Source organism: Miscanthus floridulus, chromosome 18, assembly GCF_019320115.1.
Source record: "Miscanthus floridulus cultivar M001 chromosome 18, ASM1932011v1, whole genome shotgun sequence".
NCBI lineage: Eukaryota > Viridiplantae > Streptophyta > Magnoliopsida > Poales > Poaceae > Miscanthus > Miscanthus floridulus.
In genome coordinates, this window is record NC_089597.1 from 22,217,918 (window position 1) to 22,232,697 (window position 14,780).

The following is a 14,780-nucleotide window of genomic DNA, read 5'->3' on the forward strand; positions in this document are numbered from 1 at the left end:
CTCTGATGCAATTGGGACCAACCGCCTAAAAATATGGCCTGATTTACCATAGTGAAGTACCCCCTCAACTGTGATGTCATCCTCATTTGAATTGCAATAAAGCTCATCACGAGCACTACCAAACAACTCGGAGGGTCAGAAGGTGCCGGATTCTCTGGTTCTTGTGAGAACCCACGAGGGGGTGAATACCCATGAGGTGTGGGATCATTGGACAACTTCCACACAACCAAATTCAAACATTGAAACACATTCGTCATGACAGTTTTGACATATTTGTCCCATTGAGCCTCTGATGCAATTGGGACCAACGGCCTAAAAATATGGCCTGATTTACCATAGTGAAGTACCCCCTCAACTGAGATGCCATCCTCATTTGAATTGCAATAAAGCTCATCACGAGCACTACCAAACAACTTAGAAAATAATGGCCGATCATCGAACATGAGAGGCACCCTTTGCATTCCAACAAAACTGACATACCTAAACTTATCTTCCTCCACGCTTCCTCCATGATACATGATGACTACGTTGTCCATCTAGTTGGTATGCACAACATCAAAGTTATTACAGGTTTAACTAATAAAGGTATAACTAAATTACATACATAATTAAGTATCCCACTTTCTACCTAAATAAATAAGTATCTAAACTACCTAGCTATCTATCTAACTATATAAGTAATTTTACTAACTACACTTACTACAAGTACTACCTATATATAACTTAATTACCTAACTATCTAACTTACAAATAAACTAAATAACTAAATTAACTACCTACAAAACTACATAAATAACTAACAATCAAACAATCTATATAAATTAGCTAAGCTAAATATATAACCTCTACATAACTAAATTGTCTCACTAAATACCTAAATTAACTAACTAAATTATATCACTATATAACTAAATTAGCTAACTAAACTATCTAAACTAATTAAATTGTAAAACAAAATTACAGAAAATATAAAAAAATACCTTACCGCCGACAGCCGGTCGAGGGAGAGGGGTGGCCTCACAGGGCGGCCGATGGGGACGCCGGGGAGAGGCAGGAGCCGCCCTCGCCGTCAGTGCGCGAGGAGGATGGGGCGACGAGGGCGGCCGAGGGAGCAGACAGGGGCGTGGAGCTCTTCGGAGGTGGTGGCGCGGGCACCCAGAGGTGCTGGCACGGGCAGAGAGAGAGCTCGCGCCGGAGTCGAGAGGAAGAGGGCGCGCGATATAGGTATAAGACCTCGGCGCCAAGATCCATGGCCCCGACCTACGTGCCACGTCAGCGCCACTTAGATGCTCCGTTGTTCCTGGTCAGGCATCTCGGTGCCAAGATCTACGGCGCCGAGTCGGCACCGACCCCAGGGTCCAAAGATCAGTTTACGTCGCTCAGGGGGGCCAAACATAAATTTTCTTAAAAAAGAGGACCAAATTGAAAAAAAAATTGGGTCCGTAGGAACGGCTTCAAACTTGCTTCTTTCACAGCGCATCGGCTCCTAGCCAATGAGGCCGTGCGGCTCGGGTCGACTCAAACCAGCCCAGGCTTCGTCCCCACTGGCGCCACCGCGTCTGCTCTATCCTCTTTCATCCGCATCCACTTCCCCCATCCCCTACTGCCACCACTGCCTCTGCCTCTCCCGTTCGCCGCCGTCGTTACCTTCGCCTACCTTGGTTCCAGGCCCCACGCGAACTCTGCGACAATCCGGCTCCTCGGGCGTCCAGCCATCAGAGGCAGGTCAGGTCCTCCATGGTTGCCGCAGATCCGCAGTCGCATCGCTATGGACCATGGTGCTGATGATTGATGAACATTAGGAGCAGACCGATGGTGTTCAGGTACCCGTTGGTCAGGTATATGCCTGCCTATTGGGAAGTTGTAGATTGACTTCCCGGTCTCTCCGAATGTTTCTTAATGGTTCTGTGCTTCACTGTTGTAATTTAACAGGTTCTTTCTGAAGCCAAGGACAAATAACAGTCAGCGATTAATTATTTTTGTTATCTAACAATTTAGTGTTATCACTTTGTTACAGAAGCTACAGGCCTAATAATTATAGCTATTAGTTATTTGGGAAAATTGATTTTGCTGTATGCCACTGTGTTGTATTCTGCTAATGCTCAACCTGCATTCCTCATTTTAACCTTGTCATGCACAATCTCAATTCAAATGTTGTCTTCTGCATGGTTGTAATGGGTCAAGGCTCTAGGTTATTGGTGTTTGACATGTAAAGGCTTCGATTTTGTTGTCCTAAGTTGCTTTCATTTTGCCATTTTTTTAATCTCCGTGCTGGTGTTTGATGCAGCAGCCTGAACATTTGATTGGTTTCTAGGGAGTCAGGAAGCTATGTTATCTGAAGAAAGGTGCACCTCACCAATATGGCTCAGTTTGTTGCAGCTATGGAGATACATGGTTTCGGTGATCAAGTGCAGGGGTGTTCTCTGTGTTAGAATAGGCGCCTATAGGCTGGTCATGGGCCTGGCGCCCAGGTCTATCGGCTAGGCTGCCTCTAGGGATTATGGTAGATGATTATTGATTAGGCAAGGATCACTATTGATTGGGTGTTTCTATAAACCCTTCCTGATCCTTGCCTATATAATGTACTCCATGTACCCATATCAATCTATCATAATTTTCCGAGACCTATTCGCTCTCATGGTATCAGCCGCCTAGGTTTAGGTCTTCCCTTCCGCTGCCCACCCCTGCGCGCCGGCCTCTGCCCTCTGCCGTGCAGCGCCATGTCTCCCACTCCTCCGCCCTCTCCCAGGTCTAGGGATGTTGCCGCTGACGAGATCGCGGCACGCTAGGCCAAGGAGAAGGCCAACGACGCCGCCGCCGCCGCCCAACTTCTCGACAAGGAGCGCCAGGCCGCCTTGGCTCGCGCTGCCCAGGCCGAGGAGGAGGCTGCAGCCGCCGTCAAAGATCGTGACACGGCTGCTGCCCGCGCCAGCGAAGCCCTGGCGCGCGCAGCCGCCGCCGCTGCCCCCGGTGCACCTGGCGGCGCGTCCTCCAGCACCTCTTCGACGTTTCCTCCTGACCTCGCCTCAGCCATGCTCCTCCATGAGGCCATGGCACTGCTGCAACTGCACGCCCAGGCCATCGCCATCAACAACATCTGGAACCACGTCACTACCGTCCTCGACGTCGACTCCGGCAACTTCAACCGCTGGCGCTATCAGTTCCTGCTCATCCTCGGCAAGTTCTCTCTTCAGGACCACGTCCACGAGGAACCTCTAGCCTCGATCTCCCCTGACTGGGCATGGATGGACTGCGTCATCAAGTCCTAGATCGTTGCCACGCTCACCGACGACCTTGCCGAGATCATCTCCGCCTAGGGCTCCACTGCCCGGCATGCCTGGCTCACCGTCGAGTCCTAGTTCCTCGGCAACCGGGAGGCTCGCTCCATCCACCTTGAGACGCGGTTTGGCAACTTCGTCCAGGGCGACCTCTCCGTCACTGACTACTGCCGCCGGCTGAAGAAGATGGTTGACGACCTCACGGCTCTTGGCGAAGTGATCACCGACCGCACCCTCATCCTTAACGTGATATGTGGCCTCAACGAGCGCTTCAGCCATGTCGGGCCCTCCTACGCCACAGCCGGCCCTTCCCCACCTTCCTGGAGGCTCGTGATGACCTCATCCTCGAGGAACTCACATTGGAGAACAAGGAGTCCCCTGCCACTTGAAAGCTCTAGTTTGATTTTGGTGAATTAATGAAACTCTAAGTGCTAACCTAGTTTATCATGTGATCATGAGATAGGTAGCACACTCCAAGTGGTGAAGCAAATGAAGATCATAACATGATGATGATGCCATGATAATGATCAAGTGCTTGGACTTGGAAAGAAGAAAGAGAAAGACAAAAAGCTCAAGGCAAAGGTATAAACCATAGGAGCTATTTTGTTTTGGTGATCAAGACACTTAGAGAGTGTGATCACATTTAGGTTTGATAGCCGTACTATTAAGAGGGGTGAAACTCGTATCGGAATACGGTTATCAAAGTGCCACTAGATGCTCTAACTCATTGCATATGCATTTAGGATCTAGTGGAGTGCTAACACCCTTGAAAATGTTTGTGAAAATATGCTAACACATGTGCACAAGGTGATACACTTGGTGGTTGGCACATTTGATCAAGGGTGGTGAAGTTTGGGAGCAAGGGTAAGAAACTCCACCGGTGGAGTGTCCGCCCGTAGAGTGCGGACAGTCCGACGGTGCCACCGGCGCCCTAGACAGAAAAGACGGAGGTCACTGGAAGTGACCGGACACTGGCCTCGGTTGGACCGGCGCGTCTGGTCAGGTGTAGCAGCGAAGACGCTGGCGTCGGTCAAACGACCGGACGCTGGGTCGCTCTGCGACCGGACGCTGAAGGGCTACGTCTGGTCGTGTTGTCGGTCGGCACAGTGATTAGGGTTATGCACCGGACGCGGGGCTGTGTCCGGTCAAGCATGACCAGACGCGTCCGGTCGGCAAAAACACGTTTTGGACCCTTACTGTAAACGACCGGACGCTGGGGGTCCAGCGTCCGGTCAGCTCTGTCGGAGCGTCCGATCAACATGTCGACCGTTGAGATCAAATGTTCACTGTTGAACACAGGAGACACGTGGCCACCATCGGGCAACCGGACGCTGAGGAGCAGCGTTCGGTCAGTTGGACCGGAGCGTCCGGTCAGCCCGTGTTATGCCCAGTGAAGGGGTATAATGGCTCTATTTCGTGGGGGCTTCTATTTAAGCCCCATGGCCGGCTGTAGCTCATCATCTTTAGCCATTTTCATTGACATAGCAACCTTGCAAGCTTAGCCAAAGCCCTCCCACTCATCTCCATCATTGATTCATCATCATAGTGAGATTGGGAGTGAATCCAAGTGCATTGCTTGAGGGTTAGCATCTAGAGGCACTTGGTGTTCGTGTTTCGCTGTGGATTTTGCTTGTTACTCTTGGTGGTTGCCACCACCTAGATGGCTTGGAGCAGCGAGGATCGTTGAGCGAAGGTTGGTGATTGTCTTCGGCTTCGATCGTGGTGATTGTGAGGGGTTCTTGACCTTTCCCCGGTGGAGCACCAAAAGGTACTCTAGTGGATTGCTCGTGGCTTATGTGATCCTCATCTTGTGTTGGTTGTGCGGCACCCTATTGAGGGTTTGGCGTGTGATGACAATTAGCGCGTGAACCTCCAAGTGAGTGAATCGCCACAACGAGGAGTAGCTTGCCGACAAGCAAGTGAACCTCGGTAAAAAATCATTGTGTTCATCATTGATTCCGAGGTGATTGGTCTTCATTGTTATTCATCCTTGTGATTGATTGGTTCCTTCATCTACACGGCGGTATAACCTTCTTGATCACTCTCTTTACTTTACCGCAAACTAGTTGACAAGCTCTTTAGTGTAGCTAGTTGTGAGAGCTTGCTTACTTGGTTGGTGTGGCTCTTTAGTTAGCCTTTGAGAGCACACTAACATAGGGTAGTGTCATAGCTCTTGTGTGAATCAACACTATCTAAACTAGAATTGTGATAGGTGGCTTGCATTTTGAGTAGGCTAGCGCAACACTTGCTTCGCCTCATAATTGTCTAACCTTTTGTTAAGTGTTGTTGTAGAAATTTTATTAGGCTATTCACCCCCCCCTCTAGCCATTAGGACCTTTCACCACTGCTCTCGCTGCCTCCACCGCAGCAGCAGGCTCCTCCAGTGCTGCCTCACCCACGTCCAACACGGGCTCTGGGGGCGCTGGCGGCCCTAAGTCCTCCAACGGCAATCGTCGCAGCAGGTGCGGCAGCGGTGGAAAGGGGGGCCCTAGTGGCAACAACAGCACTGGAGGCCACCGCCCTCCCTTTGGCACCCAGCAGCAGCAGCAGACGGCCGGCGCCCAGCAGCCTGCCACCGGTGGTTGCCCCTGGCCCAGTGTCTACAACCCATGGATGGGTTCCATTCAGATGTGGCCAGGGGGTCCTCGTCCTCCGCTGGCACCCATCCCAGTGCCTCCTCATCTGCAGGCACAGCAGCAGGCCCTCCTTGCCCAGCAGTAGCAGGCACTCGTCGCCCACCAGTAGCCTGCCGCTGTCGCTGCTCCTGATGGCTCAGGACAGTGGGTCGCCCCGGGGTACTACAATCCTGTGGTCGGCCTCCCTTCTTGGGACCAGATGGCCCTCGCCTCCGCCTTCAGCACGACATCGCTGACCCCTCCTTCGTCCAACAAGTGGTACTTCAACACAGGTGCTACTTCACATATGACATCTCAGTCTTCCTCCCTTTCACATGTTCTATTCCTGCGGTATCCTACTCCTTCATCTATTGTTGTCAGAAATGGTTCCATGCTTTCTGTTACTGCCACTGGCTCCACAGAGTTGTCCCCCACTTTACGTCTTAATAATGTTCTTGTGTCGCCACAACTTATTAAGAATCTCATCTCTGTGCGCCAATTCACTATCGACAACAACTGTTCTGTTGAGTTTGACCCCGCTGGTTGTTCTATGAAGGTTCTTCCATCTCGGACCGAGATCGTCAGGTGCAATAGCTTCGGCCCGCTATATCCACTGTGCCTACCTCCATCACACTCCTTTGTCGCCAAGGCTCCCTCCCCACTGTGGCATCGGCGTCTCGGTCACCCCAGTCATGAGGCATTGTCGAAGCTTGTGTCTATAGTTTTCTATCATATTTAGGACTATTCAGATCTATGTCACGCTTGTCAATTAGGGTGTCATGTCCGTCTGCCCTTTCATTCGTCCACCTCTCGTGCGTCTAGCAAGTTTGATCTTATTCATTGTGACTTGTGGACATCTCTAGTTGTCAGTGTCTCTGGTTACAAATACTATTTGGTCATACTTGATGATTGCACTCACTACTTGTGGACTTTTCCTTTACGACTCAAATCTGACACTTACAGCACGCTTGCCCACTTCATCGCCCACGCCTCCACCCAATTTGGCACCCACGTCAAGGCTGTCCAGTGCGACAACGGGAAAGAGTTTGACAACTCTAGCACCCGTCACTTCTTCCTCACCCAGGGCATCCATCTTCGTATGTCCTGCCCCTACACCTCGCCTCAAAATGGTAAAGCTGAACGCATTATTCGCTCCATCAATAATGTCGTTTGCTCACTGCTCTTTTAGGCGTCTATGCCTCCCTCCTACTGGGCGGAGGCCCTCTCCACAGCGACCCTTCTACTTAACATACTGCTCACCAAGACTCTACAGTTCTCCACGCCCCACCTTGCCCTATATGGCACGTCGCCGGCGTATGATCACCTACGAGTCTTTGGCTGCAAGTGTTATCCAAACCTGTCCGCCACCGCTCCCCATAAACTCGCTCCTAGGTCTGCCTTGTGCGTCTTCCTAGGCTATTCCGCTCACCACAAAGGATACCGCTGCCTTGACCTCTCCACCAATAGAGCCATCATCTCCCGGCATGTCATCTTTGATGAAATGGCCTTCCCCTTTGCTGAGCGCAATGGTCCTAGTATTCCGGTGGACTTTGATTTTCTTGATGCTACTGATGTTGTGCCCGCTCCTATTGGACCGTTGCACAAGTTTTTGTCTGCAGGAACACCATCCAGCACCTCAGACATCACCAGTGCCCCTGCCGGTCCCTCTGAGACTATGCCTGGGGTGCCCCCGATGCCTCCAGTGGCTGCTACTAGTCCCCCAGCGGACACTGCTGATCCCCCGGCGCCCGCGCTCTACATCCCGCCTGCACTGTGGACGCCAGGGACACCTCCCGTGCCACGCGTGGCTCAGGACACACCCAGCACGACTAGAGGAGCTCCACCTCGCCAGCTGTACATCCCGCCAACGCTTCGCGTGAGCTCGCAGTCTCCAACACTGACCGCGGGCTCCACAACGCTGGTGTCACCTCCTCAGGCACCCCACAGGCCACCTCCCGGGTTCCCACCTCTTCGTCTAGACCGCGCCTTCGCCTACCACTACACGCGCCGGCCTCGACCACAATATGCTCCAACTGCTCCTGTCACCGTCGCCCAGGCTGCACCTGCACCAGCCGCCCAAGCTGTGCCTGCACCAGCCACGCCTCTCCCACTGCCCAAAGGGGTTGTTGCTGTCCCTCCTGTGACCAACCTGAACGCCATGGGCACACGTTCGAAGAGCGGTTTTTGGATGCCTGCTGCGTACAACGCTACGTCTATGTCACCGATACCGAAGACCTTCCGTAGCGCTCTTGCCGACCCCATGTGGCGAGCTGCAATGGAAGAGGAACACAGTGCCCTGCTGAAGAATCACACTTGGGATCTCGTGCCTCGACCCCCTCAGGCCAACGTCGTCACTGGCAAGTGGATCTTCAAGCACAAGTTTCAGTCTGATGGCTCCCTCGAAAGGCACAAGGCGCGCTGGGTTCTCCATGGCTTTACCCAGTGGCCTAGTGTGGACTTTGATGAGACATTCAGTCCCGTGGTGAAGCCTGCTACTGTTCGCACGGTGCTCTCCCTGGCTCTCTCTCGCCGCTGGCCCATCCACCAGCTTGATGTGAAGAATGCCTTTCTTCATGGCAACCTGACAGAGACAGTTTATTGTCAGCAGCCATCTGGGTTCGAAGATCCAGCTCATCCAGACTATGTTTGACACCTGAAGAAGTCACTATATGGCCTCAAGCAGGCCCCTCGTGCTTGGTACAGTCGCATGGCCACACACTTGCTGTCCCTTGGGTTTGCTGAAGCCAAGTCAGACACCTCGCTCTTCGTTTACCAGCGCGGATCAGACACAGCCTACCTGTTGCTCTATGTTGATGACATCGTCCTCACAGCCTCTTCCACCGACCTTCTTTGGCGGATCATCTCAGCCCTTCAGCGGGAGTTCGCTACGAAGAACCTTGGTGAACTGCATTACTTCCTCGGTATGCATGTTCAGCGTAGTGGTGATGGCCTTCTTCTTTCTCAGCGACAATATATGCTGGACATTCTTGATCGCGCCGGGATGGCAGAGTGTAAGCCGTGTTCCACTCTAGTTGACACCAATCCGAAGATTGCTACAGCAGATGGCACCCCTGTCTCTGACCCTTCAGACTTTCGCAGCCTCGCTGGAGCCTTACAGTACGTAACGTTCACCTGGCCGGATATTGCATATGCTGTGCAGCAAGTCTGTCTTCATATGCACGACCCTCGTGAGCCTCACCTTGCAGCTCTGAAGCGGATTCTGCGCTATGTTCGAGGCACTCTCCACCTTGGTCTCCTGCTGCGACTGTCTACTTCGGCTGATCTTGTCGTCTACACCGACGCTGATTGGGCTGGTTGTCCAAATACCCACAAGTTCACCTCGGGCTATGCTGTGTTTCTTGGAGACAATCTTGTCTCCTGGTCCTCCAAGAGCCAGAACATGGTGTCAAGATCCAGTGCTGAAGCCGAGTATCGCGCGGTGGCCAATGGAGTTGCTGAGGCCACCTGGCTGCGCTAGCTTCTTCTAGAGCTGCATGCCCCTCTCCGGCGCGCCACACTGGTGTATTGCGACAACATCAGTGCCGTCTACATGACCTCCAACCCGATACAGCATCAGCGAACCAAGCACATTGAGATTGATCTTCACTTCGTCCGGGAGTGAGTCACCATTGGTGATCTTCATGTTCTGCATGTTCCCACTTCTTCACAATATGCGGATATCTTCACCAAAGGGCTGCCTTCTTCAGTGTTCACGGAGTTCAGGTCCAGTCTAAACGTGCAGAGTGGCTGACGATTCGACTGCGGGGGCGTGTTAGAATAGGCGCCTATGGGCCTCTAGGGATTATGGTAGATGATTATTGATTAGGCAAGGATCACCGTTGATTGGGTGTTTCTATAAACCCTTCCTGATCCTTGCCTATATAATGTACTCCGTGTACCCATATCAATCTATCACAATTTCTCGAGACCTATTCGCTCTCACTCTGCCCAGTGGAACAGGGGTTGGGCCTGGAATTTTATAAAAATCCTATGCATATGGTTGTATAGGAATGTAGTTTCATGACTGTAGGCTTTGTAATCTGAGAGCTTGTAGTGGTAAACTCAGGCTCAATTGTAATATGTACAATGTGCTTTCATATTTGAAATATATATGGTTATACTGAATAGAAGCATGTTATATCAAATGCATATCACGTGGATGTTTTTTTTAATGCATACCTGCTGCGTGATGCAATTCATTGAAATGGATAAGCTCACTGTCTGCAATGACCTTTTATTCAATAAATATTTCTATATTTGAAATCGAACAGTGAGAATCTCTCAAACACAAATCATCTAGATGTTCCCTTTTGTGTAAAAAATCAAACTCTGTGTTGACAACACCAAAGCGTTGATGATTGAATGTTTCTGTGCCAAAATAATTTAAACAGAGTGCTATTAATTCAACCCGTATTTAAAAAGATACAATTCAGTGACCCAAAATGGCTACTCATTGAAGTGTAACTTTCTAGCAGATTTTGACAATGTGGCATCTTGTTCAACTCCAAGCAGAAGACCAGTAAGTCCGCCTTGGATGAAAGGAGCTGACATGTTTGAAGATGGCCCATACACATCATTTGCAAACATCGGCATAGTGGCATTAGCATGTCCGCCTTGGATAAACGGAGTAACCATGGTCGAAGATTGTCCATACGCTTCATTTTCAAACATTTGCATTCCACTGTTATTGCCAATGGTTCCAGCATGAAGGTCATGTGTACATAAAATGAAAATTTTTATATCAATTGCTACTAGGTAAATAAAATATGAAAAAGAAATAATGAGCCCAAGTCATGTATTACGATCAATTGTCTTGGATCTCCACATTCATCTCTATTTTGTGCAACAGTTTTGAGATCTTGTCTGGTAGTCGGATCTGTAAGTAAGAAATAAAAAGAACTGCTATAGAAGTAGCCAAATGAGGGGGGGAAATAGAATGGCTAGGATCTCATTCGCATCACTTCATCAGTAAGCGAACAAGGAGAAAGATCAATTTTTAGTGAGTTTTTTGAATCGTGAAATGAAGAGTTGTAACAACCTGACCACAACTCTGATAGAAATTTGGTAATATAACCAAAAAAAAACTTGAAATAGGGAGGTTCAGGAGCAGAGTTTTATCCTCCTGATCGTGCAGGGGACCTGAGCCTGCTGAACAAAGGACTCGGCAGAAGGGGATGAAAAGTACATCTTGTGATCCGTTTGCAGCAATACACATCAGGAAAGTGACCATTCTCCAAACTGAACTTCCACTCATTTGCTGAAAATATCAAGAAAAGAAGACAAGGATGTTCTGTTTATAGCTTCAGCACAGAAATGGTGCAACCATGATTTTTTTTATGTGTCAGGAACTCAGGATCAAGGTATAGGTAAAATCAGCAACATCCTGCCATCACCCAGCAGAGATGAAGATGGTAACTACAAACAGTGTTTCCTTGCAAAGCCGTTCACTATAACTTCCACATAATGCTTTCAGCATTTTTAAGTTTCTGAAACTGAAATGTCATCTCAAACCGCATCCAGTCAGTGGGTCGCATCCAATCTAAACAATTCTCTGAAACTATCTTAACAAAAGATATCAAACAATTCTCATGCCACTGTATATATCAGGGGCAGCAATGCAAACGCTTTCTGTATCCGAAGAGATGAATTATGAAACTGTTAGAAGCTCCACTCCCGTACTCCTCTACGGTTCTGGCTCATCAAACTGTGGGTACTCTAACATCTCAGAAGCTGAATTGGCAAGGGAACAAGAAAAACAATGAGATAATTAGGGATCATATCATGGGTATTACAGCAGCGAGACCTAATCAAGAGTGGAAAGAATAGATAATAGTAGACAGTCAGCCCCAGATTGACAACTATTGGCTATTTATAAGAAAAAACACTATTGGCTATCAAGCAAAACAACTGAATGTATCCGAACTGGGGGAGATTATTGGAACAACTGAATTTCTGAACTGACCACCATGGTATGAAATGCAATTCTCACCAAACAAAGTAGACCATTACCTCAAGCACAACTTGAGTGAAGTGTTAAAAAAACAGAAAAATCAAGGAGAGGGTAGCACAGGCAGCAACTATGAAAAACTACAAAATTTCTCTGAACAACTGGGCTAAGGAACAGGCAAGTAACATTTCCTGTTGTCCGTATGACATTATGATCTACTCAAAGTCTATCATGCAAATATTTTTTACTGATCTCTTTGCATAACAAATTCAGAACAGTACAAAACAAAAGCAGAGTCTAGTTCTGAACTAGTTCTGCTGATCCCTCAAAAAAAAATCAGAGCTATAGAACTACCGTAAGCTATGGGCTATGTTGCATTGCAATCCACACTGGCATTACCGCTGAAAACATTAAACATCGCACATGCTGAAATCGTAAGAAGCACATAAAGTGCTGCACACTACTGCGAAAGTTGCACAGTTCTCACCTGGTGATCCGGTGGTGATCACGATGATGTCCATGGTATCTACGTTATTAGGCAGGTCTGTGATAAGCGGGATTACGAGCCCATACATGCCGGCCCGCACGCACAAGGTGATGTTCTCGTCATCCTGACGGGCCGCCACCTCGGTCCTCAGGTTGGACACGGAGTAGCCGTAGAAGCTGAATTCAGGCCAGTTGTCATGAATAATGCTCCCATCATCGCTCATCCGCACATGCTGGATCATCCGCCCCGGATACGGATGCACCTTGGCCCACCGCTTGAACAGGCCACGGCTTACATGAATCTGTTGCAATGGAACACTTGTGTTTAATACTGAACATGTCTGAAAACACATTGTACTGAGAAAGAAATATTCAGAGATAAAATTCTTTACAAATTTCTCATAAATATCAGAAAAAAAAAATATATCATTGTGAGACCAAGACCAAATCACTCAAACCCCTCTAGTACACATCATGACAAAGAACTCCAACGGTTGCTTCAACTAAGACTTGACACATATGAGTTCAGGACGTACTAACATGATCTGATGCAGATTAACGATGACACAGCAATTCGTGAAGTGACCACAATCTAGAACAGACAACAATTTCTGGATAAATGGTAGGAAATGGGAGGATTAATGTGATCAATAATTGCATCCTAAAGAACACCAAATGCAGAGGCTCGGGAATACAAGAAACCGTTACTAGAGCTTGCTAGGAGCGTGGGATACCGAATTAGAGCTTTCGAGAGACTGATCGCCCAAATTTCATCAGGAAGAATTAGCAGGTTCAGTCTTGTTTCGGAAGAAGTGAAGAGTTCTATTAAGTTCAGACTTTGGAAAGAACAAACGCAAGGATTGCGGCCAGGAGAATGCAATAATCAGATTGGGCAGCTGTTGTTGCGAAAAGCGACGCGAAGAAGAAACATCCATGCTTGGAAGGTGTCGCAAGAATCAAGTAACCCGTTCACGGGATGAACGCGAGCAGTTGAAAGGGGAAAGGACAGCGAACTCACCGGAGGTTGAGGTGGAGGCGGAAGGGGTAGCGGCTCCGGGCTCAGTGGGATGGCCTCGACCCTCCACTGCATCATCGTGGTCCGGCTGCCGTTCCTGGCATCGACGGTGACGACGTTGTTCCAGTAGCGGTGCCTGCCGTTGGCGCGGAGGCAGCGGTGGTCGTTGTGCAAGCGGACGTAGTTCTGGCCGGGTTCCACCCTATGGGGCATCCACACGAAGGGAGCCTCCAGGTGCGGCGAGTTGTAGTCGCGCTGGACGGCGCGGACGCCGCGGTGGCCCGGCGGCGCGTCCGGCCTGTACGACTGCGAGACGGCGAGGTACCGGCCGTAGGCGGCGCCCTGGAGGAGGAAGAAGGCGTCCCCTCCTTCGACGGGCCAGTGCTCCGCCTTCCACACCGCGTTCACGGACGGCGCGGCGCCGAGCGGGCGCAGCGAGACCCCGCGCGCGTCCTCGTCGGCGTGCACGTACTTGTCCCGCCCGCGGCTCCGCAGCCGCACGAAGCCCCCGTTCGGGAAGAGCTCCATCGTCGATCGCGGCGGACGCCGGGTGGTGGTGGTGGTGGTGTGGCGCGGCGACGGCGACTGCGACGAGGGACGACCGGCGGGCTGTTGCGTGGAGGGGATTGGGAAGGGGAAGGCGAGAGCAGAGCAGGTGTTCGTTGGAATGGAACGGGACGGTTGCGTTTGGGGGCGCCACGCCGAGGCGGAGGCGGGGCTTTTCAAGTTCTGGACTCGCAAGCGTAGGTCGGTTGCGCTAGTGTCTCCTTCGACTGACGTGTGGGGCCATTGCTGGGCCCATACGAGGCGGCCAGCCCGCGGTCCCACTAATCCAGTCGCCAGCTGGCGAGTAGGCCTCGGCTGCTGCTGCGAATTTTGGTGAGACCGACCCATGGCGACGGCATCATGAGCCCGGGCGTCAGGATCAGCAAGGAGAGCTACTTCACCCACCCGTGAGTTTCTGAAGCTGAAAGCCTGAAAGGACAATTCCTGAACTCTGAAACTGGTTCCGTGGCGCACTCCGATGGCTCGTCTCGCTTGGCGAACGCGAGGCCCCGTCCACTCTCCGATCCACCTCCACGGCAGAAGACATAGGGACGGCCGGACGGGTAAGACCCCAAGGGCAAGGCCGCCGAGGCATCGTGCTGGACTGCTGGACTGCTGGCCTGCACGGCGAGTCACTCAACACGACGCGACGGACGAGGCCATGGACGTCTACCACGAGATAGGACCGGATCGACGCACGCCGGCGTGCCAACACAGGCGGCGTACGCTGGGACTTCAACAGCGATGTGGTGACGTGTGACGCGTGATCTCCGGTATTCCTGTGGCTTCGACTGATCCAGCCGTCGAGATTGTTGTTGGGCCCGTTGCTTGTTTAGCAGTTCTGCAGAGACTGCAGATCAAGGGAACAGCAATGTAAGGGTTTACTGGTGGCA

At 50.6% G+C, this 14,780-nt stretch overlaps 2 protein-coding genes across 2 annotated transcripts; one reads left to right on the forward strand and one right to left on the reverse strand.

Moving 5' to 3' along the window:
• The first annotated feature begins 8,600 nt into the window (after positions 1-8,600).
• Positions 8,601-9,371, forward strand: LOC136523451 (uncharacterized mitochondrial protein AtMg00810-like). The gene has a single exon (XM_066517133.1). It carries the CDS (start codon positions 8,601-8,603, stop codon positions 9,369-9,371), a length of 771 nt encoding a protein of 256 aa, XP_066373230.1.
• Positions 9,372-11,075: 1,704 nt separating this feature from the next.
• Positions 11,076-13,930, reverse strand: LOC136519735 (uncharacterized). Its single transcript, XM_066513108.1, has 3 exons — positions 13,345-13,930; positions 12,328-12,628; positions 11,076-11,623 (listed from the first exon to the last, which is right to left on the reverse strand). The coding sequence occupies exons 1-3, from the start codon at positions 13,867-13,869 to the stop codon at positions 11,577-11,579; spliced, it is 873 nt and encodes a 290-aa protein (XP_066369205.1). The 5' UTR covers positions 13,870-13,930; the 3' UTR covers positions 11,076-11,576.
• Between the last annotated feature and the right edge of the window lie 850 nt (positions 13,931-14,780).